Raw genomic sequence first — 26459 nt, 5'->3', positions numbered from 1 at the left:
AAATTTTAATTATAAACTTTCTTCCCCTGAGAAAGAGGTTTGAACAAAATAGATATTTAACTAGCTGATATTTCCAGTAAAATTAAGAATTCTATTTGTACTGTGACAATTTTCTGATTTATATAACACTAGGCCTCTGTGGTCAGATTCAGTAATATGTATATATTTAAGTGTCAGTAAACTTTCCTCTGTGATTTTCACCTACATGAAAGATTACTTATTGGTAAAATGAATATCTCCTAAACGTTATGTGTGACATTAGAGGCATGCACTCTGAAGAAATGGAAAGCTCATGCCGTTCCTTCAGAGCTCTGTGCCACAGCTGTGACTCCTGCGCATGCGCAGCAGTGACATTATTGCGGCTCGGCCATTCAAGTGCCCGGAGCCCACAAACCCAGAAGAAAGACCAGGGGAAGATGGAAGCCCTGTCAGTAGTGAAAACACACCACTGGAGGACTTAGTTTCAAGGTAAGTCTTTCATGAAGTTCTAGTATGCAATGCATACGAGCACATTATGTTATTGCCTTGCAGGAAGAAAATATGCAACTAATTAGGCCAACAAACATCTTCATAATTGTCTCTGGCTAAGAATACGATGATCCGTTTTTTTTATTTTTTTTTATTTTAGTGGTGTCCTTCAATAAGAACTTCTTTGGATGGCAACAATGTTTTTAACAATAACTGCAAAAATATTAGACCTATAAACTAGAGAGGTAAGACCTATTTTTAATATATATATATAAAAAAAAATTAAATATGTAAGGCGTTCTATTCATTTAATTGTGTGTATGTCTGTTTCATCATAAAATATTTTTAAAACAATACTTAGTTCTATGTTTTACCAAAAAGAGATGGCTTGAAGTTAAAAAAAAAGATAAAAAGCTGATATAAATATAATAGAATGATATTCTGTTTCACTATTAAATATATTCCTTTATTTGTAGCAGATTGGATCTCATACCTAGGCTTCATTTAAGTATCTGGTACAAACTAAAAAAAGTAAAAGCAATTGACAGAAAAAAAAAAAAAAAAGAACAGCGATAGAGACAATCAAAATATATATTTTAGAATTACAATACACTTACTGTAGTAAAGTTATTTAACCACTTGCTTACTGGGCACTTAAACCCCCCTCAGTCCCAGACCAATGTTCAGCTTTCAGCGCTGATGCACTTTGAATGACAATTGCGCGGTCATACAACACTGTACCCAAATGACATTTTTATCATTTTTTTCCCACAAATAGAGCTTTCTTTTGGTGGTATTTAGTTACAGCTCGGAGTTTTATTTTTTGCTAAACAAACAAAAAAAGATGCAAAAAAAAAAAAAAATCATGTTTTAATAGTTTGTTCTAAAATTTTGCAAACGGGTCATTTTTCTCCTTCATTGAAGTGTGCTGATTAGGCGGCACTGATAGGCTGCATTGGTGGGCACTGATGGGCTGCATTGGTGGGCACTGATAGGCTGCATTGGTGGGCACTGATAGGCTGCACTGGTGGGCACTGATAGGCATAGTTAAGGCGGCACTAATAGGCACAGATAAGGCAGCACCGATGGGCACAGATAAGGCGGCACAGATAAGATGGGCACAGATAAGATGGCACGGATGGGTGGCACGGATGGGTACCACTGATAGATGGGACTGATGGGCACTGATAGGTGGCACTGATAGGTGGCTCTGATAGGTGGCACTGCTGGGCACTGATGGGCAGCACTGCTGGGCACTGATGGGCGGCACTGCTGGGCACTGATGGGCGGCACTGGGGTGCAGCACCTTTGAGGCAGATTGTGGGCACTGCTGGGTGGCACTGCTGGGTGGCACTGTGGGTGGCACTGCTGGGTGGCACTGACGGGGGGCACTAACTTTTATTAAATTGGCACTGCAGGGGGCAGGTGGGCACTGGCAGGGGGCAGGTGAGCGCTTACATTACTGGCCATGATCTGGACTGATGTCCCGATCACGGCCGCCGGTGATCGGCTTTTTTTTTTTTCTCCTCGCGCTGTCAGCGCGAGGAGGAATAATAGCCGATTACCGGCTCCGTTCTATCACATGATCAGCTGTCATTGGCTGACAGCTGATCACGTGATAAGGGGTCAGGATCGACCCCTTGCACGGATCGGTGATCAGGCGAGTCTCATGGACTCGCCGATCACAGAGCGCGCCGCGCGCGCCCCTCAGGGGGCGCGCAGGCCGCTCGTACACGGGACGACGTCAATAGACGTAGTCCCGGAAATGTAGGTCCGCGTTAATGCCGTCATTTGGCAATAGCGCGGTACCGAAGTGGTTAACCACTTTCAGACCGGACCATTTTGCTGGCTTAAGACCAGACCACTTTTTGCGATTCGGCACTGCGTCGCTTTATCTGACAATTGCGCGGCCGTGGCGACGTGGCTCCCAAAACAATATTGACGTCCTTTTTTTCCCCACAAATAGAGCTTTCTTTTGGTGGTATTTGATCACTACTGCGGTTTTTATTTTTTGCACTATAAATAAAAAAAGAGCAACCATTTTGAAAAAAAACACATTATTTTTTACTTTTTGTTATAATAATCATCCCCCAAAAATATATATAAAAATTTTTTTTTTCCTCAGCTTAGGCCGATACGTATTCTTCTACATATTTTTGGTAAAAAAATTAGCCATAAGCGATTATTGATTGGTTTGCGCAAAAAATTATAACGTTTACAAAATTGGGGATAGTTTTATGGCATTTTTATTAATATTTTTTTTTTTACTAGTAATGGCGGCGATCAGCGAGTTTTATTGTGACTGCGACATTGTGGCGGACACATTGGACATTTTTGACACATTTTTGGGACCATTGTCATTTATACAGCAATCAGTGCTATACAAATGCACTGATTTCTATGTAAATGACACTGGCAGTGAAGGGGTTATCCGGGGGGGAAGTGTAGGGGTTAAGTGTGTCCTAGGGGCGTGTTACTAACTGTGGGGGGGGGGCTGGGCTGCGTATTAGTGAACACTGATCTCTGCTCCAATCACATGGAGCAGAGATCAGTGTCACTTGTTGCTAGGCAAAACGGGGAGATGCTTGTTTACATTGGCATCTCCCCGTTCAGCCTCCCCGTGAGACGATCGCGGGTATCCCCGCGGCGATCCAGTCTGTGGGACCCGCGACTGGACTCTCGTGGGGTCCCGACTGGCATGCGCGAGTGCCGGCGGCACCCACGCGATGGCAGGACTGCAATTTTCACTGGTCGTACCTGTACGCCAGTTTTCCTGCCCGTGCCATTCTGCCGACGTACATCGTCGTGCGCCAGTCGGGAACTGGTTAAAAAGGTTTTTACTATTAGAATACTATTAATGTTGTTTATTTTACTTTCAGCTGCCGGGCCGTCCGGTGGAGGTGAGCTTGAAAAATGATTCTAATTGGCTACAATTTAATCAAAGTTCAGAGAAGTAGACAATAGAATTACATGGAAATCTCATTGCTGGTAAATGTATTTGGGTGAATATAGACAACCAGGTCATCGTATAGCAGATTTTTATGATGTCACAGCTTTTTTTTTTATGTCAGCCTGTATGTTTAATGAGAACACGTGCTCATTTTAAGCATCCAATCAGATTAAGGGGAATTTGTAAACACAGAATTGTTTATGATTATTCGTTAAGATTAAATACGAGTCTGTCTTGATATCAGCCTCAGCATTCCCTAGCTAGACAGAAGCTAGCTATGTGTAGAATGAAAAAAAAAAAAATGTGTTTTGTTTTGTTTCAATTTTTATTACAATTATTTACATAACTATGTTTAGTTAAATTAGATTTTCGTAATTCATTTAAGTTATTCGTTTTTGAATCAATTTGAAAAGTTTTTGAATTTTAAAAGTTTTCAAATTTGAATAGTTTTCCAATTTCCAAAAAGAATAAACTAGAATAGAAAATAAATGAATAGAATAGAAGAGCCTTTTATTCTATTCTATTCCTTAATCTTCTATTCTATTATATTCTCTTTGGAAATGGGAAAACTATTTGAATTCAAATTTGAAAACTATTCAAATTTCATCCAATTTTTTTCTGTTTTTATTTATTTTATTCTACAGTATATCGCAAATTTGGATAAATTCATATTTAAGCCTAATGAAAATCTGAGAGCCAATCAAGGCTCCATGGTATATCGCAAATTTGGATAAATTCATATTTAAGTATAATGAAAATCTGAGAGCCAATCAAGGCTCCATGGCAAGCACATGTGCTGACAGCAAACATGTTGACAGAGGAGAGCAGAATGATGACATCATAGTGCTGTCCCCTCACTGTCCAATCAGAAGCCTGGGGCTTATTTTTAAGGTATTTATTTAGCTTTTTGTCTGGATATATAGATAACTATTTTACCTGCCAGTGCTTTCAATCCTCCTAAACTTTGTGTCTTTCCCCATTGTGGATGTGCACGGCTTGATTTGGGCCCAGAGCTTCTTTCATTTCAAGCTGTGTCTGCACTATTATGACACTATGGCGGTCATTTACTATAGCGCCAGAAAGTACTGAGCACTATGGCAAATAATAGCACCCATTTTAGCCAAATAAATTTTCAACAGGCGAATGCGAAAATGAAAATTGGCGCAATTCATGGCAAAAATGCGTTAGTAAATTCTAAATCGGCGCTAAATAGCACTTCAGCGTAGATGCAAATGCTAATTCCTACTAAGTTGTCATATAGCACTGCACTGTAACTATGATCCATGTATGTGAAAATGGGATTTTTATATACAGCTTACCTGTAAAATCCTTTTCTTGAGAGTACATCACGGGACACAGGAGCTTCATTACATAGTGGGTTATATAGGCACCTCTGGTGATTGGACACTGGTTGACCCCAATTAAAGAGAATTCCTCCCCTATATAACCCCTCCCATCTGGGAGGCACCTCAGTTTTGTAGCAAAGCAATAAGAAACCACGTAAAACCCAAGAGGGGCGGGAGCCCTGTGTCCCGTGATGTTCTCACAAGAAAAGGAATTTACTGGTAAGCTGTATATAAAAATGCCATTTTCTTGATCATACATCACGGGACACAGGAGCTTCATTACATAGTGGGATGTCCCATAGCAATGCTCAGGTTGAGGAGAGGGAGACACAAATCATAAACATAGACCGCCAGGGACCCGAGGACCTAGACTGCAGCCTGCAGTACACTACGCCCGAAGGCGATATCCTCTTGCCCTCTGACATCCACCTGATAGAATCTGGTGAATGTGTGGACTGATGACCAAGTCGCAGCCTTACAGATCTGAGCCAGGGAGGCCTGGTGATGCACTGCCCAAGAAGCACTGACAGCCCTAGTAGAGTGCGCTTTCACCTGAAAAGGAGGAATCTTCCCCTTTAAGCTATAGGCCTGAGAAATAACTTGTCTGATCCACCTTGAGAGAGTGGACTTTGACGCTGCCTGACCCCTTCTAGGGCCTTCCGGCAGAATAAATAAACAATCAGTTTTCCTTATCTGAGCAGTTGCTTGAAGATAAAGACTGATTGCTCTAACCACATCTAAAGTGTGTAAGGACTCTTCCTCTATGGACTGAGGGTTCGGAAAAAAGGATGGTAGGATTATATCCTGATTCAGATGGAAACCCGAAACCACCTTAGGTAGAAAGGACCCGTTGGGACGCATAACCACCCGGTCCTTATGGATAATTAAATACGGCTCTTTACTGGAAAGAGCTGCCAACTCTGATACCCTTCTAGCCGTGGATATGGCTACTAAGAAGACCAGCTTTTTAGTCAAGAGAGCTAAAGAAGCCAGATGCAAAGGTTCAAATGGTTGCCCCTGTAAGGCCGAGAGAACCAAATTCAGATCCCATGGGCATACCGGAGGTTTAACTGGCGGTTTTATCCGCATAGCCCCCTGGATAAAAGCCCGTACTAGGGAATGTGATGCAATTGGTTTTTGAAAAAATACCGACAGGGCCGAAATCTGCACCTTGATAGTGCTTATGGCCAAATTCATTTCTAGGCCTGACTGGAGAAAGGCCAAGATTCTGTTAATGACATACTTTCTAGGATGCCACTTCCTGAGTTCACACCAGGAAACATATGTCCTCCAGATCTTGTAATAAATAAGCCTGGAGGCCGGCTTTCTGGCATTGACCAGAGTAGAAAGGACTGGCCCCGAAAGGCCACGGTCTCTCAGAATGTGGGTCTCAGCAGCCAGACCGTCAAATTCAGACTGCGTAAAGCAGGATGGTAGATTGGACCCTGTGAGAGCAGATCTGGCCGGAGAGGGAGGGTCCATGGCCTGCCCACTGCCAACTTCATGATTTCTGCAAACCATGGTCGCCTGGGCCAAGCTGAGGCCACCAAAAGGACCGACTTCGACTCCCTCTTGAGGCTTCCCAGGAACCGCGATAGCAGCGGGCTCGGGGGAAAGGCATAGATCAGATTGTACTGATCCCAGGGAACTGTCAGAGCATCTGACCCCTGGGCAAGCGCATCTCTTGTCCTTGACACAAACTTGTCCAGTTTCCTGTTGAATCTGGATGCAAACAGATCCACGTCTGGAATGCCCCACTTGTGACATATGTTCTGAAACACGTCGGGGTGCAGGGCCCATTCTCCTGGGCACAACTGCTGGCGGCTGAGGAAATCCGCCTGCCAATTTTCCACTCCTGGGATGAAGACTGCAGAAAGACACGGAACATGCTCTTCTGCCCAGACAAGTATGCGATTCACCTCCTTTTGGGCCACCAGACTTCTGGTACCGCCCTGGTGATTGATGTAAGCCACTGCGGTGGCATTGTCGGACTGAATCCGAACCGGGAAACCTCGCAGTCTGTAAGACCACTCTATGAGTGCCCTGTAAACTGCCCGAATCTCCAAGATATTTATGGGCAGTAGACTTTCGGTCGCAGACCATTTCCCCTGCGAGCATGTTCCCTCCAATACAGCTCCCCAACCTGTCAGGCTGGCATCCGTTGTAACAATCTTCCACGAGAGGGGAAGAAAAGTTTTGCCTTTCAGCAAATTCCTGGTTTGTAACCACCAGACAAGACTTTTGCGTGTCCCGGGGGATAAACGCATAGGAAGATCCAGGGATTGGGGCTTCCTGTTCCAAGCCGCAAGGATGCATCCTTGCAGAGGCCTTGAGTGGAACTGGGCGAATGGGACGGCCTCGAATGAGGCGACCATCTTTCCCAATAGTCTCATACACAACCGAATGGAGGAAGATCTTCTGCCCAGAATCAGACGCACCAGATCTCCAATGGCCAAGGCCTTTAGCCTTGGAAGAAACACTCTGCCCTGAGCGGTGTCGATAATCAAACCCAGGTATTCCAACCTGGTAGTCGGTTGTAGGGACGACTTTTCTAGGTTTATAATCCAACCTAGGCGTTCTAGATGTTCTAGCGTCCTGGTGACGCTGCGACTTAGGAACGCTGCAGTTCTCTCTACGAGGAGCAAGTCGTCTAGGTAAGCCATGACGGCTATACCCTGAACTCTTAAGATTGCTAAGAGAGGGTCCAGAATCTTCGTGAAGACTCGAGGGGCTGTAGCCAGCCCGAACGGCCACAAATTGAAAATGGCGCCGCTCTGCCGCGAACCTTAGAAATTTCTGGTGTGCGGGAAATATTGGCACATGGAGATATGCATCTTTGATATCTATTGATGCCATGGATTCTCCCCCTTGCAGGGAGGAGACCACAGTGCGGATTGACTGCATCCGGAAGGTCTGGATGTGTAAAAACCGGTTTAGGTCTCTCAGATCCAGGATAGGTCTGACACTTCCGTTTGGTTTTGGAACGGTGAAGAGATTTGAATAAAACCCTGAGCCCTGATCTTTCGGGCTCACTTCTACTATCACACCCTGGGATAGTAACTGATCTAAGGCCAGGAATAGCGGTTTCTGCTTTACTGGATCCCTGGGGATTCTTGACCTTAGGAAACGAGAAGGTGGAATCTCCTGAAACTCTAGCTTGTAGCCCAGAGATACTGAAGAGATCACCCACTTGTCTTGAATCTCTTCCCGCCAGGCGCCTGCAAACTGCAGGAGCCTTCCCCCCACTCTGCCGAGCGGGGGGGCCCCTTCACAAGGAGGTTTTGGGGGTTTGCTTGGCAGGCTTTCGCCCCCAAGTCTTTTTCTGTCCCTGGGCTCGGCCTTGAGCCTTTCTAGCAGAGGAGGGCTGAGAAGGCCGTCGCCACTGTTTAGAGCTTGATGCTTCGGGAGAGAGAGCACGCCTAAATGAAGGACGCTTGCTCTTTTTGACTGGAAGGAGAGTAGACTTACCTCCTGAAATATTTTGGACGAATTTATCTAATTCTTCCCCAAACAAACGCTCCCCTTTAAACGGGAACCCAGTCAAATGCTTTTTGCATGACAGCTCAGCAGCCCAATTCTTTAGCCATAGAGCCCTGCGCATGTGTACCAACATGAGGGACAAACGCGATGCATGTTGGACAGAATCCAAAATCGCATCAATTATGAAACACAAGATGTGAGGCAATTCTGCATAATTTTCTACTTCCTCACTGGGGAGGAGTCCAAACATCTGTTTAACCTGTTCCTTGAGGAACTGACACAACCCCACGGCTGCGACTGTAGGCTGCACCACAGCGCCGGCCATGGAAAAGGAGGCTTTTAATAAGGTTTCCAGCCTTTTATCAGCTGGATCCTTAAATACCTGCGCATTATCCAAAGGACAAGTTAGGTTTTTATTCACACAAGAAACAGCCACATCCACAGATGGGACCCCCCACTTCTTGGTGAAACTTTCCTCCACAGGATAATGCATGGAAAACCTTTTGGGAGGAGTAAACAGTTTATCAGGATGTCCCCAATCCTCATACATCAATTTATCCATTAAAGGATGAATTGGGAAGGAACAAGCAGTCTGTGGGGCTTTCCTGACTCCCAGGGAAGAGACAGAGGATGTAGCGACTTCAGCAGCCGGCATTCTGAATGTGGTACGCACCAATTCAGTATAATACTGCACCTGCTTTCTGAGTGCCTGGGAGGAGGGGACTATCTCCTCTTCCTCTGACTCGTCCGACTGCTCATGATCCCTATCCCAAGATAGGGATCCCTCCTCATTTTCAGAACAACTGTCTGAGAGAGGGATTTCAGCAGAGGGAGGGGATCTACCCCTTTTCCTGCTATCTTTTAGGGAAGCAGAAATAAAATTCATGATTCTCCCTTCAAAACCCTCCAATGTAGCCCTAAGGGAGTCCTCAGTGACATAGACCGGGGCTGCGACATTAGGAGAGGCTGCAAAGCCTGAAAGGGGCACCGACTCGTCTTGAGAGGCAGGCTCCAGTCTTGCAGAGGGGGATGGTAATTTACAGGCACCTTTGGAACCCCTGGACCTAGGCGGTGACTTGCCAGTGCTCTTATTACCTCCCCCTGAGACCCTCTTACGAGGAGACATAGTACTAAGCTACAAAGCAGAGGTACTAGTACAAGTGCAATCACTGTTGCGCTTAAAGTCTCACAATAAATCAATATATGCTTAAACTGTACAACCTGATGCTGAGTAGGTGTCTTAAGGTTTGCCTGGATCCAATCCCCACGGATGCTTACTGCCCACAGCTCCTGTGTCTCCAGTTACAGTCCCCTGACGCTCTGGGCTTTTTAAAACTGCCGCCTGGCGCCTGCGCAGTACAGCGCCGTGCACACTAACGTGCACAGCTCGCAACCACACACCCCCCTCCTCCATTAGACCGGGAGCGCTCCCGGCGCGCGTGCACGCGCCCGCGCGCGTGCACGAGGCCGGCGGAATCCGGGGGGGGGAAGGAGAACCCAAAGGGAGCAACGTGGGACCCCTGAACTGCGTGGGACCCCTTTTTTCCTTTATCAGTGGCAGGGACTGTAATGGAGACGTGAGTAGCTGGAGAACCAGGCTTTCACTGAGCGTGTTTGTATTGAAAGGCATGTAAGTATGCATCAGGCTGCTCTTACTCCCTCTAGTGGTGGAAACCAGGTAAGACATACAACTACTCACAATGAAGAAATCTATTCATATATTTAAATATACAGGATGACTTCCCTTACCTGTCCCCGCCGCAGGAATTGCTGAATCAGACCAATTCCAGCCTTCACCCATCACGGCGGGTATTGTTAGCCAACCTTCAGGTATATCTGGGGTTCTTATGAAAAGATCCTCCCACCTGGGCCATGTAGAAAGCTCTGCCAGAAACTTTTGGGCGCTCTGAGTAAACAGTACCCCAAGTCTGGTTTTCCCAGAGCCCAGTCTTCCAATGGAGAGGACTTACAGGCAAAACCTCGCTTCTTCGGCAGACGAGGCCCGGGTACCATACCATCTTGGGAGTCAAATATTGGCCCGAGGTATGGATCCGGTTTGTTGTAGCCCTTCGGCCCTCGCAGGGACCTGCATAGAGCTAAGTTTTACGTGACCATCACCCAGACACTGGCGAAAAAACTGAGGTGCCTCCCAGATGGGAGGGGTTATATAGGGGAGGAATTCTCTTTAATTGGGGTCAACCAGTGTCCAGTCACCAGAGGTGCCTATATAACCCACTATGTAATGAAGCTCCTGTGTCCCGTGATGTATGATCAAGAAAGAAACATTTTTATGTGAGATGTGCTCTACCTCGTGTGCATCTATTGATGTATATCATTTTTTTTCCTTCTTTTGCTAACGAATGCAGTTATGAATGATTATTACATAGTAATGTCTGCTGTTCTGTAAAGTTACATTTAATAAACATTTAGGTTACCTATTTGTTGTATGTTGTTTTTTTATTTTTTGATTTAGATGACTATAAAGTGGTAATTATTTATGTTCAATCTTTAATTATAATACTCTATTATGCAAGTCTTGTACTTAGCATAATGGCTTAGTGATCAGATGTCTCCACAGCACTCATGGTACAAGTTCAAATACAAGCCAACCTACCATCCACCAGCTGTGTTTATTTTTTCAGTGCACAAGCAAGCAAAATAAACAAAGAAATGTAATCTGCCCGTTAGCTAGTGTGTGGTGTTTGGAATTTCACAGCAGAGGCGGCTCTCTAATTAGGCAAATTAGGCCATCGCCTTAGGCCTCGCACTCACAGGGGCCCCGCGGCTGCCTAATTTGCATTACTAAACAGCCGTCTCTGATGTAGATGCAGCTCGGGAGCTGATGCGGGTGAGAAGTGCAGCATGTGTCACTTGTGTACAGGGGCGGACTTACAGTTCCTGTCCCCGAATGTGTGTTACGAACACACTGCCTGTGCCGACCATGTGGTTGTTCCGCTCAGCCAATGAGAGTGGCACTGTAACCCGCCCCCTTTCTCAGCCCGGCACATTTGACTGTGAGGAGGAGGTGCCAGAAACGGAGGGTGACAGGGAGAGGACACAGAACCTGCACTGCTGGCCGGGACAGACCTAATGCTGAATGTAAGCTCGCTGGATGCATGTAGCAAGGCTTGTTAAGAATGTGAGGCATTTCGCTGTTGTCTCCCTCCTTCTGCATGAATGCTCAGAGCTCTCTCTTGGCTGATGCCCACCGATGCTCAGGTCAGGAAGGGAGAGTGACTGCAGACAGGAGTGTCTGTGATGAGAGAAAGAAGAGATGTGCCTAATGCTTTGAACAGAGGGCGATGTTATCCCCTGAAACAGGAACGTCATGCCTAGCTTCCATTGCTTGTCATTCTTTTTTTTTTTTTTTTTTTTTTTCCAAAAAGTATTTTATTTATTCAAACAAACAGTAATTACAAAAGCCAACAGAGGCAAAAGAAAAGTGACACGAGTACATAAACCAAAATGATTGTTCAGTCTCATATGAGTACAATTAATGAAACAATGCGTACACATAGCAATAAGCTCACCTCCTAGTAATGAGCGGTATGGACTCGAGAAACAGATTGTCTCACAGATGGTGGGGAAGCTCTGTATGAGGCCCCGAGTATTCGTTCTACATTGCATGTTAGGGAGATAAAGTGTTTTGTAGACAGCGGAGATGGCTACGTTGAAGGCTCGTGTGACAAGCTCGGCATGTGAAACGGAGCATAAATAAGTTGGCAAGGTGCATGGGGGGGGGGGAAATAGTAAGAAGACAGATCAGTTGGGAAGGGGGGGGGGGAGGGGGGGCAAGAAGATGGGGGGGGGGGGAGGAGAAGAATAAAAAAAAAAAAATAGAATAGAACAAATGGGCAAAAAAATATAAAGGGGGGAGGGGTACTAGGGGGGAGGGTGGGGATTGTTCGTCTCTGACTCCCTTGCAGGTGTGCCTATCCAATAGATTCTTATGTTCTGTATTCGTAAGGGATTACAAATCTGATCCAAACATTTGGCGTTCTGTGAAAAAGGGGTGGGTGCACAAAGAAGGATATCAATATCTTGTAAATGTGACTGATGAGGTCGAATAACTCATTATTCGTTGGGTTGTCTATTCTATCCTGGGTGGCCTAGTAGATCTAGGTGTCGGGATTACCTAGGGTGTTAAATGTTGTCGTTGCTTGAAAGGATAACCAATCCGCCCATTGTTTGCTAAATTTGGCAGGTGTATCGTGGGCAGTGTGAATAAGTTTTTCCATGTCTGCAATTCTCTGAATCCTGGCGAACCATTCTCTGATTGACGGTGTGGACAAGGATTTCCAGTGCGGGGGTATACATTGCTTTGCCGCGTTGATTAAATGCATTGTTAGAGACTTATGATACCGTTTATGAGAAAGCGGCGAGAGGTGGAGAAGAAATTGTGCTGGTGTGAATGGGATATCAAGATCGGTGATATTGGAGATAGTTTGATGAACCGTTTTCCAAAACGTCTGAAGGGCTGGACACTCCCACCATATATGAAGTAGGGTGCCTTTGGACTGATGGCAACGCCAGCAAGCAGTAGAAACCTCTGGGTTAAATTTATTAAGGATAACCGGAGTGCGATACCATCTGGACTGGATTTTGTATCCATTTTCCTGTGCATACACATTTCTCGTGCCTTTGTGGATGTTTAGGAAAATCTTCTCCCAATTCTCTTCTGAGATCGGGGTCGCTAAGTCTTTTTCCCACTGCTTGCAGGCTTCGCCATCGTTAGCTTTTAAGTTGTCATATAAGAGATTGTGGGTTAGAGAGATAAGATGGGTTTGGGGCGATTTTTGCATACAAAGCCTTTCAAAAGAGGTCAGTGGTCTGGAATATTGTGCATCTTTGTCAGTGGATTTAAGGTATTGTGACATAAGGAGATAGTCCCATGGAGGAATGGGTGGACGCTCAACTGTTAAGGATAATTGATGAGCTGAAAGGAGTTTGCCTCGACGGTACAATTGGTGTGCTCTGGGGTATTTTTCCGGCCAGTGTTTAGTCAAGTACCGTTCGAACATGCCCGGGGGAAAGTCAGGGTTCAGTTTCAATGGAGTCATTGGGCCCGGAGTCGAGGATATGGATGTTTTTCGATATATTTGGTGAAAATATTGCAAGGTCGGGCCAATCAATGGATGTACCAGTATATCTCTTGGGACGTATTTCAGGGGTATCCAAGGGAGGGTGTTCAGATGTAAGTCAGTAAAAGAAGCCTCTAGATTTATCCAGTCTTTTCGAGCCGAGTGCAGGTTCCAATCAAGAATTCTTGTGAGATGTACTGCTATATTATAGTTAGAGAGATTAGGAAGGCCTATGCCTCCGAGATGTTTTGGACGAGTAAGCGTGAGAAATTTTGTTCTAGGTGAACGACCACCCCAGAGAAATTTAGAGCAGATACTGTTGTATGTGCGGAAGTATGAGGGGGGAATCTTTATAGGGATAGTTTGCAAGACATATAATAATCTAGGTAACGCATTCATTTTTAGAACAGCGGCCCTACCAAACCAAGAAATTGTGGACTTATTCCATGATTGAAGGTCAGATTGCAGTTTGGACAGAAGAGGGAGGTGATTTTTGGCATATAAGTCTGTGAGTTGTGTGGGAAGTTGAATCCCTAGATAAGTGATCGATTCCTTTTTCCAAATGAAGGGGAAATTACTCTTGCATTGATCTACAATGTGTTGTGGGAGGGATATGTTAAGGGCAAAAGATTTTGAAAAGTTTATTTTGAGATTGGACAAGTCTTGGAACTCTTGAAACGTTTGTAAAAGGTTCGGGAGAGAGATGATTGGGTTCCTAAGGAAAAGTAAGATGTCATCTGCGAAAGCAGCGTATTTATATTCCCTGGTGGGAGCTTGGATGCCCTGGATGTTAGTATTGAGTGTTAGTTGTCTAAGAAGAGGCTCAAGCGTGAGAATGAAAAGAATGGGGGATAAGGGGCACCCCTGTCTCGTTCCATTACCGATGTGGAAGGCATTCGACAGGGTACGGTTGACTCTTACCTTAGCTGTTGGGTTCGTGTATAGGGAGAGAATCATTTCTGATATACGTGGTCCGAGTCCTATTGCTGCTAGTACTGCTCCCATATAATCCCACGCTACACTGTCGAATGCCTTCTCTGCATCTAGCGAAAGGAAAAAGCTCTTCTGTTTGGTCCGGGAAATAAGTTGGTGTAGATTAATGGCTTTAAGGGTATTATCCCTGGCCTCTCTACCAGGGACAAAGCCTACTTGGTCATAGGATATGAGAGAGGGGAGGTAGGGCAGCAATCGATTGGCTAATATTTTGGAGAATATTTTTAAATCAACATTTAAGAGCGAAATCGGGCGGTAGTTACATGGGAGGGTGGGGTCTTTACCTTCTTTGGGAATGACTACAACGTGGGCTTCTAGCATGCCTTGCGTGAAAGGACTAGAGGGGGAGATGGAGTTGAATGCTCGTAAAAATGGGGTTTTTAAGATTTCTGAGAAGGTTTTATAATAAGTGGTAGGGAGGCCGTCCGGGCCTGGGCTTTTGCCTGCTTTTGATTGTTTTAGGGCGTCATTCCATTCTTGCTCCGTGATCGGCGAGTCAAGATTGGTGGCCACCTCAGCAGAGATTTTATCCGGGGCAAAGAGTTCCAGGAACGCTTTGATAGCGGAATCTCGTTGAGGATCTGGATGCTTGTTGGGTTCAGAGCCTTTTAAGTTATACAGCGAGGAGTAGTATCTTTCAAATTCTGTAGCTATGTCCCTATTATGGGTCAATTGGGTACCTGCAGGGGAGTGTAAGTGGTGGATTGTGTTGTGGGCTCTTTTTTTGCGTAATGCTTGCATGAGGAGATGGCTGCTTTTGTTGCCAAATTCATAAAAGAGTTTTTGAGATAGTGCATAATTTTTCTTAATGGAACTGTTCAGCTCATCTCGTATGAGCTGGCGTGTTTCGGTCAGTTCTAGAAGGGTTGTTTGAGCTAGAGAACTCTTATGGGTGGATTCCAGTTTGGCTAATTTTTTAAACAAGGCCGCAAGTTTGGCTTTTTTTTCTTTTTTGATGGAGGCCGACAGGGAGATCATTTTGCCTCTAATCACACATTTGTGTGCTTCCCATTGGGTAAGTTTGGATGTGTCAGGAGTGTCATTGTCCGCAAAGTAATTCGTGAGACATTCTCGAATCTGTTGTTCAAATACCGGGTTTGTAAGAATAGTTGGGTCGAGTCTCCATATGTATGAGTGTTCTAGCGTTTCTGGAAATGTAAGTGTCATAGTGACGGGATGATGGTCAGAAAAGGTCATCTGATCAATGGTAGCTGTCGACAGATATGCTAAGTCTTGTTGGGTGACGAAAAGGTAGTCTAATCGTGAGTATTTGTTGTGGGGAGTAGAGAAGTACGTGAAGTCTTTTACAGTAGGGTTAATGGTTCGCCAGGAGTCATGGAGCAGTAATTCCCATAGACATTTCTTAATTTGTTTGATTGCCCTATAAAGGTATGTGGGAGTTGCCAGAGGATGTGTCTAGCAAGGGGTCAAGAGGGACGTTTAGGTCTCCCCCAAAAATCAGGATTCCTGCTTGAAAGGAAAGCAATTTACTGGAAACATCACGGAAGAAAGGAACTTGGCTCGAATTTGGGCTGTATACATTTGCTAGTGTAATCGGTCTATTTCCAATGTGACCTTTAAGGAAAAGAAACCTGCCTTGCTCATCAATCAATTTATCGGAAATCTGTACCGGGATTCGTTTGGAAATGAGGATTGAGACTCATTTAGATTTAGAAATGGGGGAGGTTGCATGAAAAACGTGTGGGTAGAGATTGTTAGTTAATTTAGGAATGTTTCTGGAACTGAAGTGAGTTTCTTGTATGAAGACCACGTCAGCTTTTTTGCAACGTAATAGTGAGAACAATTGCGAGCGTTTTTCAGGCGTATTTAGCCCATTGGCGTTAAGTGTCAGCACTTTCAGAGATTGGTGTATTGTCTTATTCATCTGAGGCGCCATGTCCGTGGGGAGGGTGACAAACTATTTCTAAGGGGCTGGGTCAGGGGGAGTCAGAGACGAACAACAAAACAAAAAAAAAAAAAAAAAAAGGGGGGGGGAGAAGGGGGGGGGGGTAAGAGAATGAGATGAAGAAGTAGAGTAAGAGAGGTAAAGGAGTGTTCAGGGAGAGTGGGAATGGGAAGGGGGGCTTCCCAGGTAAGGGAAGTTTGGGAGAAAACGGAAGTGGGGGTTAGCCTGCAACCCCACTATATATTACTGGGGTACCGATAAGGGCAGCGGTTCCCACAGAAACCGCTTCTTGGGAGAGTGGTAGGAAACGCCTCACAAGGTGGGTGAGTTCCTCGCTCCTGTGAGGTCAAGGTGCTTATGGCTTGGGGTAAAACACCGGTCTGAATTAGTATTCAGCCCAGAGCAGTGCTCAAGGCTAGAGTTGGGAAAATTAAGTTTCGAGGGTACAGTCATGGTGAGAGATGAGGTGGATAGCGTGAGAATATGGGGGGAGTATAGAGAGGGTCTATTGCCGGGTGGGGCAATCGCTTAGACAGATACATGTGATTATGGTATGGTGGTGCAACGGATCCATCAGTCATATGGATCTACCAGGATCCCAATGAAGGGGGTCAGAAGGTTTAAACGGTAACTGACAGAAGGATAACAGTGACAGCTATGAGTAATGAGATGCATGTACTAAGAAATGAGATCATGTCACGTCATGTCACAAACTAGTAAGGGCATTGGTAAAATGTGCCCAATCATGAAACCAGATAAATACCTATAAACTAGGGTATATAACATAACAATCTAGGCACATAAATGATGAAACATCCGTGCTAACCTTTTAAATTGCACCTGAAGGGTGTGCTAATCCGTGAAAAAGGCAGTTCATACATGACATCATGAGTAGTATTCTTTCAGCCTCAATAAAGGCCGAATCGGAAGGTGGGAGGTCCTTACCGGATAAAATAGACAGTTGTACTTCACAATGAAGAGGACCAGACCAAGTAGGGGGGCAAATATTACTGCCGTAGAGAAGAACCTCCCATCCACCGAGTCGGAACCTAGAAAACCACACAAACAAAAAAAAAAAAAAAAACAAAAAAAAAAAAAAAAATGAACACACTATAGAGGTAGTTCCTAGGTTAGATATCTCCATTAATGTAGGAGCATAAACCATTGAGGCTCAAAGGCATGAGGAACCTACTAATATTCTGCTGAAAGCAACTTTATCATTTTCACGAGAAAGAAGAGTAAAGGGGTGTGAGCGTGGAAAGCAGGAAGAGATCAGGAGAGGAATAGCAGAGGTAGTTTTAGAAAATAAGAAGGAGCAGGGCAGAAGTGATGTGAGAACCCAATTATCAAAAGAAACGTTACGGACAGAGGGGTCTGGTCAGAAAAGGACCAGAGATCCCCAGTTCGTGTAAGTTGAATAACCTTCATCTGTCGGGTTAATAAATCATTTGTGCCTCCATCGTCTTAGTGTACAAGTAGCTGTAAACACAACAATGTTATCTAGGGCCTAGGAGAGGCTGGTTACCGAACTCAGGGACAGTAGAGCACAACCGTCTTGTCATCATAAGCGAGACTCTAGGGCACGGATATGTCCACATTGGGGTGAAACTTCAAGTCATTCCTCCTGAAGTAAGCTGGGTCTTAGTCCAGCTAGGAGGGACACAATACATGTCACATATGTGGGTGAGGGTAGAAATAGAATGTGGGTCAAGACAGATTGATGCAGCCCTGTTAGGTGCAGAGGGAATCAAAAAGCAAGTGACACAAATTAAGTACCTCCCTGTATCAGATGATGGTCAGCGTCAAGTTAGTGGAGACGTGCTTTACGGTGTGCTGGTGAGGCAAAGGGGCTGCCATTTCTTGGTGCACTCCGATCTTTCGGTGGAGTGTGGGGCAGTGGTGGGTGGGTTCTTCTGCGTCCACCATTAGCGTTGCCCTCCTCGTGAATACCATCCATAGAAGTTGCTCTCCTGGGTATGGGTAGACGGAAATCGCTATACCAATCCGGCAAGTCCACTAGTGGTATGCCCATTATCTCGCAAAAGTGGTCGATGTCTTCCGGTACCTTCAGGTTCGCTGTGCGTCCTAGATGTGTTGCGGACAAGCAAAAGGGGAATTTCCAGCGGTAGACAATTGATCTAGCCCATAGAACTTCTAGGAGGGGTTTCAGTTCTCGTCTGCGCTGCAAAGTAATGCTGGATAGATCCTGGTATATTTTAATGGAGGCTCCTTGAAATGATATCTGATTGCGATTTCTCGCTTTGCGGAGTATTTCCTCCTTGAGATGATAATCAATGAGGCAACAAACTGCATCTCTCGGTGGATCAGTGTCTCTGCCGCGCGGGCGTAATGCTCTGTGGAGCCGCTCAAACGAGATTGGTGTGTCAAGGGGTCTTTCCAGCAGATCATTAAATATGGCCGTGACAGATTGTGATAGTTGGGTGGGATCAATGGATTCTGGGATGACTCTTACCCTCAGATTTCGTCGTCTCCCACGATTGTCAAGGTCCTCCATGTGGCGATTGATCTCTCTCAGATGAATAGAATGAGATTCAGTCACTTGTTGTACTTGACATAGTGCAGTGTCATGGCGGTGTTGTGCTTCCTCCACCTCTTCCACTCTGATAGCTATAGCCTGCATATCAGCCCTCATATCCGTGATTGCTGCCATCAGGGTGGATTTAATGTCCGCCGCAACGCTGCGGAGATCCTCTATGCTGACAGGAGGGGGATTGGGAGCTTCCATCTCTGCTCCCAGAGATCTACAGGCACCTGAGCGGGACGGGCTGCGACTGGGAGCGCGTGTGCCCTGAGGTGTATCTGGCTGTGAGGCCTGTGAGGAGGAGGCTGGCGTGCTGCCTCTAGGCCGCAGCCCGAAGAGCGCGGGGATGCGGCGGCCGTTCGTGGATTCGGGACCCAGCGGTGATCGGGAGCGGGTGGCGGAGTTGCTGCGGGCTGGTCTCACCATCACTGACCCTCGTAGCTGCGGGATATCGGTAAGGCTGGACCTCGTGGAGCGGGAGCTCTGCTCTTACACGTCCATCTTGGAACGGATCCAGGCCACGCCCCCTCCATTGCTTGTCATTCTATACTGTCCTGTATTCTCTTAGCTGTGCCTTCCAATGGAAATAGCATTACTTTGGCTGTGTGATTTGAGGAATGCATGGGGAAATATGAGCCTCTAAATTCCCTGCAACATCGTGTCTTCTGGGTGATGGGTCTGTGTAGAGTGTTAGGGAGAAAGACCATCAGTGAACCTTGCTTGAGTTATGGTTGTCAGTGTTGGTATATGGATTACAGTGGCTAGTCATACTACCTGGGCTGAGGGGGAGGGGTTGGGGGGACGGGACTCTGCTTGTGGGGTCCATCAGCAAAGCACACTGAGCATACACCAGCACTGCATAAGTCTATCTGATCACTAAACTGTGACTTGTGGATGTATAGAAATGTATCATTCACCTTTGCTGTTATGTTCAATGCTAGCAGTGATATACTTGTGGGGACTGGGGTCACTAGTGCACTCTATTCAGTGTGATTACATATGGTTTTATTGCAGTGCCTCACCATAAAAAGTGGCTGTTATCTAGACAGATTGCCTTATGGTTCGTCTTACAAAGCTAGCAGCAATATTGTGCAAGTACTTTTACTGCAAGAACCATTGTTATCCCTCTCCTTAAGCACTGGTTCCCATTGATGCACTACTACTTCTTCACTTGAGGTAGTACAATTTCAAAGTAGCAAGGTCAGTGCGATTTCAGGTGCTACTTGATAAGATATCCTTCATGCACAGGTGTCTATTGAAGTCACACCTGAAATCAGCAAAAGTAGTGTAGGAACTACTTTTGCAAATCAGTGCAGGGCCACAAAATCCGTGCCGCACCAATTGGAACAGTGCCATTGCCGCCAATAGGCTGCAACTTGTCATGCAATTTGATCTCTCAAATCACATGACAACTCGCTCCAAAGTGAACCTAGGTTTAGTATCTGCTCTTTGTACATCTGCCATTCAACACAACAGGACAAACATCTTATTCATGTACTATACACATATGATCAACTGCTGTGCCAAGAACTCCTAGCACTGAACATAGTGTGTGTGTGTATATATATATATATATATATATATATATATATATATACACACACAGTTTAGTTCTATATAAATACATTGTGCTAGAAGGTCCACCTCTAGTCATATGCCATCACATCCCCTCCACCTGATAAGTGTTCATTCAGTCCTGGCTGGAGCAGATGACATTTTACAGTGAATAGTAGCTGGTAAGCTGGCTGGCAGCAGGGCTGCCCTCACCATCAGCACAGTGCTGAGCAGGGCCGCTGATAAGGCAGTGCCACTGATCCTGTTGTGCTGGGCTAAACAGGAGGGCCCAGGCAGCTTCGGGGGCATATGAGCATGTAGCATACATGAGCATATATGCACAATTACTTTAGGCGGGCTAACCTCCCTGGTGGAGTGATTCTTTGTACAGCCGCGCCTTCAGTAAGCGCCAAGGAGGTAGCTGAGAGGGGACAGTCCCAGCAGTAGGTGATAGTGCAGAGTGACACTGACACAGTACAACTACTCTGGAAGAATGGTACTGTCCCCAGGCTTCCCATTGTGTGCTTATGATCATCATCAATTTCTTATAGCTGTGCAGTGTGTTACAGACAGTAGCACAGTACAGTCATAACAAAGTCAGCACCCAACAGCCACGGACACTGTGACAGAGCCATAGAGCACCTACTGTGATCATCATAACGAAGATTCTCATAAGCACAGTGAGATGCTAGTTTACACATGTTTAGGGGGCAGTAAAAACAAATGGCTCCACTCCCCAGACCCTTTCACCCAAGCTTTCCATTTAGGTCCACCTGTCAGTTTTATCATGCAGCCCTAATTGAAAGTTGCATGTAGGTTTACAGGTGGCTGGATGTAAACAGACTTGTGTCCCTTACACCCGCCTACCTTAAAGTCTGTTTGAATCCAGAAAGAAAAATTAAAAGGGGCTGAATCCTTTATTTTTTTCTAGACCTACTGTAAATGTGAGGGATCAGAGGTAACCTGATGTAAGTGGACACAAGCCCATTTACATCTGGCCACTCATAGAGCCGGTCCACTGCAGGTCCAAAGCCAACTCATCTGTGTGAAAGCTCCCTTATGATGTGGAAAGTACATATGCTGCAACCGTGAAGCTTTTTGTGCAGCAAAAAATATCCTCACTGTCACCACCCACCATGTTGCCTGCTGAATGTGATAACATTCAACTGCTATCAGGGATTTTAGTGGTTAAAACGGGTGCTGAGGAAGTGGAAAAATGGAATTGATTTACTAAAACTGGAGAGTAAAAAATCTAGTGCAGCTGTGCATGGTAGCCAATCAGCTAGTTCAATTAAGCTTTCACAATGAAACCTGGAAGCTGATTGGTTTCTATGCAGAGCTGCGCCGGATTTTGCACTCTCTAGTTTTAGTAAATCAACCCCAATGCCTTATTACTACCAGCCCAATGCTCTTTGAAGAGCAATCTAGATGCAGATTGCTCATCAGAGAGCGATAATATAGTGTGAACTAACTCTAAAAGACCAGGTTGGGGGTGGGATGTAGGCAGGACTGGGGGGGGCATCAGAAAAGCTGTACAGGGCCCCATGATTTCTAACAGCAGCTCTGGTGTTGACTGCTGGCCAGTCTGTAAGCTGTACAATCTGCTCAACTGCTCCAGGGAGAGATCTACACAGAGATAATGGGGCTGTGATCAGGAGAAAAATTATAGAAACTGTGAATTCATAGTTTAAATGATTTAAAGTGCTTGTAAACCCTTACAAACCACTTTGACCTACAGGTAAGCCTACATTAAGGCTTACCTGTAGGTCCAAGCAATATCTCCTAAACCTATATGGTTTAGGAGATATTTGCCCGAAAACGGGCACCGCTGTCTACGGCACATGCGCCGTAGACAGCGGCGCGCAGGCGCACTGAGCGCGGCATTCTCAGCGACGGAGCTACCGCACGTGTCGGCTCCCGTGCGCATGCGCGGGAGTGACGTCATCGCGGCTTCGCCGAATGACAGCGGCAGGGCTGCGAGACCCCATCAACAAGATGGATGCGGCGGACTACAAGGGACAGCGGTGACTTCGCTGGCTACTGTGTAAGGTAAGTGACACATAATGGGCTACTATGCATAGTAGTCCATTATGCTTTGCCTTTGCAGGGAATGAAAGAGGAAGTAAACTCATCAGGGTTTACTTCCTCTTTAAGGCTCTTAATATATGCAATTTATTTAGTTAATTTTTATTGCTTTAATGATTTTTCCTATTATGGGCTTAAGTGGGGCCCCATGTCTAAGTTTTGCCTAAGGCCTCACAAAGCCTAGAGCCGCCTCTGTTTCACAGCATAATAGTATTGAATACTTACATATCATTGCATGCGTTTGAAGAGTTAATATAATAGAATCAGCCAAATTAAACTGCATTGGCTATTTGGCATTCACCTATTTTCAGCATATGCTGCATTGGCCTTTTTTCACCAATTACATCTTTTAGTATATCCCCGTGGGATTTGAACCCATGAGTTCTTCAAAGCCTGAGTGTTTCAAGGTAGAAATGCTGACCACTAGCCTATCGGGCGTAGCACAAGCATACATAGAAAATACATTTACTAGTGTTTGATTTTTCTTCTCCCCGAGCTGTCTCTCCTGCCACTGCCGTCTTCTCCCGCTGATGTGTTCTTCCGCGCAGCCTGTTACCTACTAATAAAAAAAAGGCGCTCTTCTTCTGTGGCGGTCTTCTGTGGACATCCGATAATGTCACCCAGAGAGTCCGCTCCATGGCTACGTAAGAGACACCACACGGCGGGTGACAACACAGCGGAGGAAGACCACCGCAGAAGAAGAGATGGAGAAGATGGCGGTGATGGAGAGACGGCTCAGGGAACAAGACAGCTCAGAGCTATTTTACAATAAAGGACTTGTCAAAAACCGGCTATTGATTTTTTACATTTCACTCCTTTTTTTGGTGAACGGATAGGGGTACGATGTACCCCATACCTATTCACATAAGGGGGGCAGGATCTGGGAGCCCCCTTGTTAAAGGGAGCTTCGAGATTCTGATAAACCCCCTGCCCACAGACTGACAACCACCAACCAGGGTTGTCGGGAAGAGGCCCTTGTCTCCATCAACATGGGGACAAGGTGTTTTGGGGCATGTGGCCTGGTACGGTTCAGAAGGGGAGTGTGCTCACTCGTCCCCCCCATCCTGACTTCCAGGCTGCATGCTCGGATAAGGGTCTGGTATGAATTTTAGGGGGCCCCACATCAATTTTATTTTACATTTTGGTGTGGGGTCCCCCTTAAAGTCCATACCGTGGACGCGGGACCAGCGGACCCGATCGCTGCTGGTGTCCCGTGATCGGGTCACAGAGCTGAAGAACGAGGAGAGGTCTGTGTAAACAAACCTCTCCCCGTGCTTCCTACTGTGGCTGTCACCAATCGACTCTTCCCTTTTATAGGGAATGAAGATCAGTGATGTCACATGCCAGGCCACGCCCCCTACAATAAAAAAAAACACATAACGTCATACATAACACTACACTACACTGCCCCCCTAGTGGTTAACATCATTTAAATAGCACTGATTGCTGTATAAATGACAATGGTCCCAAAAATGTCCGATGTGTCCGCCATAATGTCGCAGTCACAATAAAAATTGCTAATCGCCGCCATTACTAGTAAAAAAAAAAATATTAATAAAAATGCTATAAAACTATCCCCTATTTTGTAAACACTATAACTTTTGCTCAAACCAATCAATAATCGCTAATTTTTACCAAAAATATGTAGAAGAATACGTATCGGCCTAAACTGAGGGAAAAAAATGTTTTTATATATTTTTGGGGGATATTTATTATAACAAAAAGTAAAAAATAATGCATTTTTTTCAAAATTGTCGCTCTATTTTTGTTTATAGCGCAAAAAATAAAAACCGCAGGGGTGATCAAATACCACCAAAAGAAAGCTCTATTTGTGGAGAAAAAAAGACGCCAATTTTGTTTGGGAGCCACATCGCACGACTGCGCAATTGTCAGTTAAAGTGACGCAGTGCCGAATCGCACAAAGGGGCTTGGTCCTTTGGCTGCAAATTGGTCTGGGGCTGAAGTGGTTAAAGGAGAATTATTTAAAAAAAATATATATATTAGTTAAACCTCTAAGTGCTAACTTCTAACAGCATTTTAGCTTGCACAAGATTTAATGATAAAATCAGCAGAGCTTCCACTCATTTCAGATCTACCCCTGATATCTACAGTGACTGCACTTCTAAGTGCACTTTGCACTTGGAGTGCAAAGTGGATTTGCCTTTCATAAATAACCCCCATTAACATCAGTCCCTGGCTGCAATGAGCTTCCAATCTAAAGTCCAAAATTAACTTTCTTACATTAGGAAAAAGTCCGTCAGAAAGACCATCGGACCTAATCCCTCGAAAAGTCTGGTCGTGTGTACGCGGCATTAGTCTGTAGAGTTAAAATTTGATTTGGCCCACCCTTTGAAGCTTCTGGGAAGGCTGTCCACAAGGTTTAGTGTGTCTATGGGAATGTTTGATCATTCTTCCAGAAGTGCATTTGTGAGGCCAGGCACTGATGTTGAATGAGATTCAGCCAAAGGGTGTTCTATCGGGTTGAGGTCAGGACTCTGTGCCGGCCAGTCAAGTTTCTCCACCCCAAACTTGCTCATCAGTGACTTTATGGACCTTGCTTGCTGCACTGATGCACAGTCATGTTGGATCAGGAAGGCGCCATCCTCAAACTGTTCCCACAAAGTTGGGAGCATGAAATTGTCCAAAATGTCTTAGTATGATGATGCCTTAAGAGTTCCCTTCACTGAAACTAAGGGGCCAAGCCCAACCCTTGAAAAACAACCCCCCACACCATAATCCACCCTCCATCAAATGATTTGGACAAGTGCATAAACCAAGGTCCATAAAGACCTGGATGAGCAAGTTTGGGGTGGAGGAACTTGACTGACCTGGACAGAGTCCTGACCTCGACACAACAGAAGACCTTGGGGATGATTTAAATTGGAGACTGTAAGCCAGACCTTCCCGTCCAACGTCAGTGCCTGAACTCACAAATGCACTTGGAAGAATGGCCAAATATTCCCATAGACACACGTCGGAAGGAGAGAGAGAGACACCCCGGAAGTGACGTCCGAGCTTATCGCTCGTTTCATGTACATACTGCTGTCTGTTTTATGCTTCAAAGTGTGAGTACCTTGTTATTAGTAAATACATTTTGAAGTATAAAACTACTACACTATGAAGTACCATTTTTTTATACCCCGCGAGGTACACCCGCCCTGAGATACTCTGTTTGGGGACGGAAGAAGGTCCTTGCTTTGATTGTGATAACGCTGTAACCTTACAGCTGTAAGGTAGCAGGGCTGCCCTCACCATCAGCACAGTGCTGAGCAGGGCCGCTGATAAGGCAGTGCCACTGATCCTGTTGTACTGGGCTAAACAGGAGGGCCCAGGCAGCTTCGGGGGCATATGAGCATGTAGCATACATGAGCATATATGCACAATTACTTTAGGCGGGCTAACCTCCCTGGTGGAGTGATTCTTTGTACAGCCGCGCCTTCAGTAAGCGCCAAGGAGGTAGCTGAGAGGGGACAGTCCCAGCAGTAGGTGATAGTGCAGAGTGACACTGACACAGTACAACTACTCTGGAAGAATGGTACTGTCCCCAGGCTTCCCATTGTGTGCTTATGATCATCATCAATTTCTTATAGCTGTGCAGTGTGTTACAGACAGTAGCACAGTACAGTCATAACAAAGTCAGCACCCAACAGCCACGGACACTGTGACAGAGCCATAGAGCACCTACTGTGATCATCATAACGAAGATTCTCATAAGCACAGTGAGATGCTAGTTTACACATGTTTAGGGGGCAGTAAAAACAAATGGCTCCACTCCCCAGACCCTTTCACCCAAGCTTTCCATTTAGGTCCACCTGTCAGTTTTATCATGCAGCCCTAATTGAAAGTTGCATGTAGGTTTACAGGTGGCTGGATGTAAACAGACTTGTGTCCCTTACACCCGCCTACCTTAAAGTCTGTTTGAATCCAGAAAGAAAAATTAAAAGGGGCTGAATCCTTTATTTTTTTCTAGACCTACTGTAAATGTGAGGGATCAGAGGTAACCTGATGTAAGTGGACACAAGCCCATTTACATCTGGCCACTCATAGAGCCGGT

General features: G+C 45.5%; 1 protein-coding gene across 1 annotated transcript in view; it reads left to right on the top strand.

The window, feature by feature from the left end:
- Positions 1 to 26459, top strand: part of LOC144000356 (uromodulin-like) — a 133120-nt gene that overhangs the window by 88696 nt on the left and 17965 nt on the right. Inside the window, exon 10 of the mRNA XM_077494148.1 lies at positions 629 to 713. Within this exon, the coding sequence (XP_077350274.1) occupies positions 629 to 709 (81 nt within the window). The 3' untranslated portion in view covers positions 710 to 713. The remainder of the gene's footprint in view (positions 1 to 628; positions 714 to 26459) is intronic.

The sequence above is a fragment of the Lithobates pipiens genome, unplaced genomic scaffold (genome assembly GCF_037356315.1).
Source record: "Lithobates pipiens isolate NorthernLeopardFrog02 unplaced genomic scaffold, aLitPip1_a1.2 Scaffold_22, whole genome shotgun sequence".
Lineage (NCBI taxonomy): Eukaryota > Metazoa > Chordata > Amphibia > Anura > Ranidae > Lithobates > Lithobates pipiens.
This window is presented reverse-complemented; position numbering and strand designations above follow the sequence as displayed.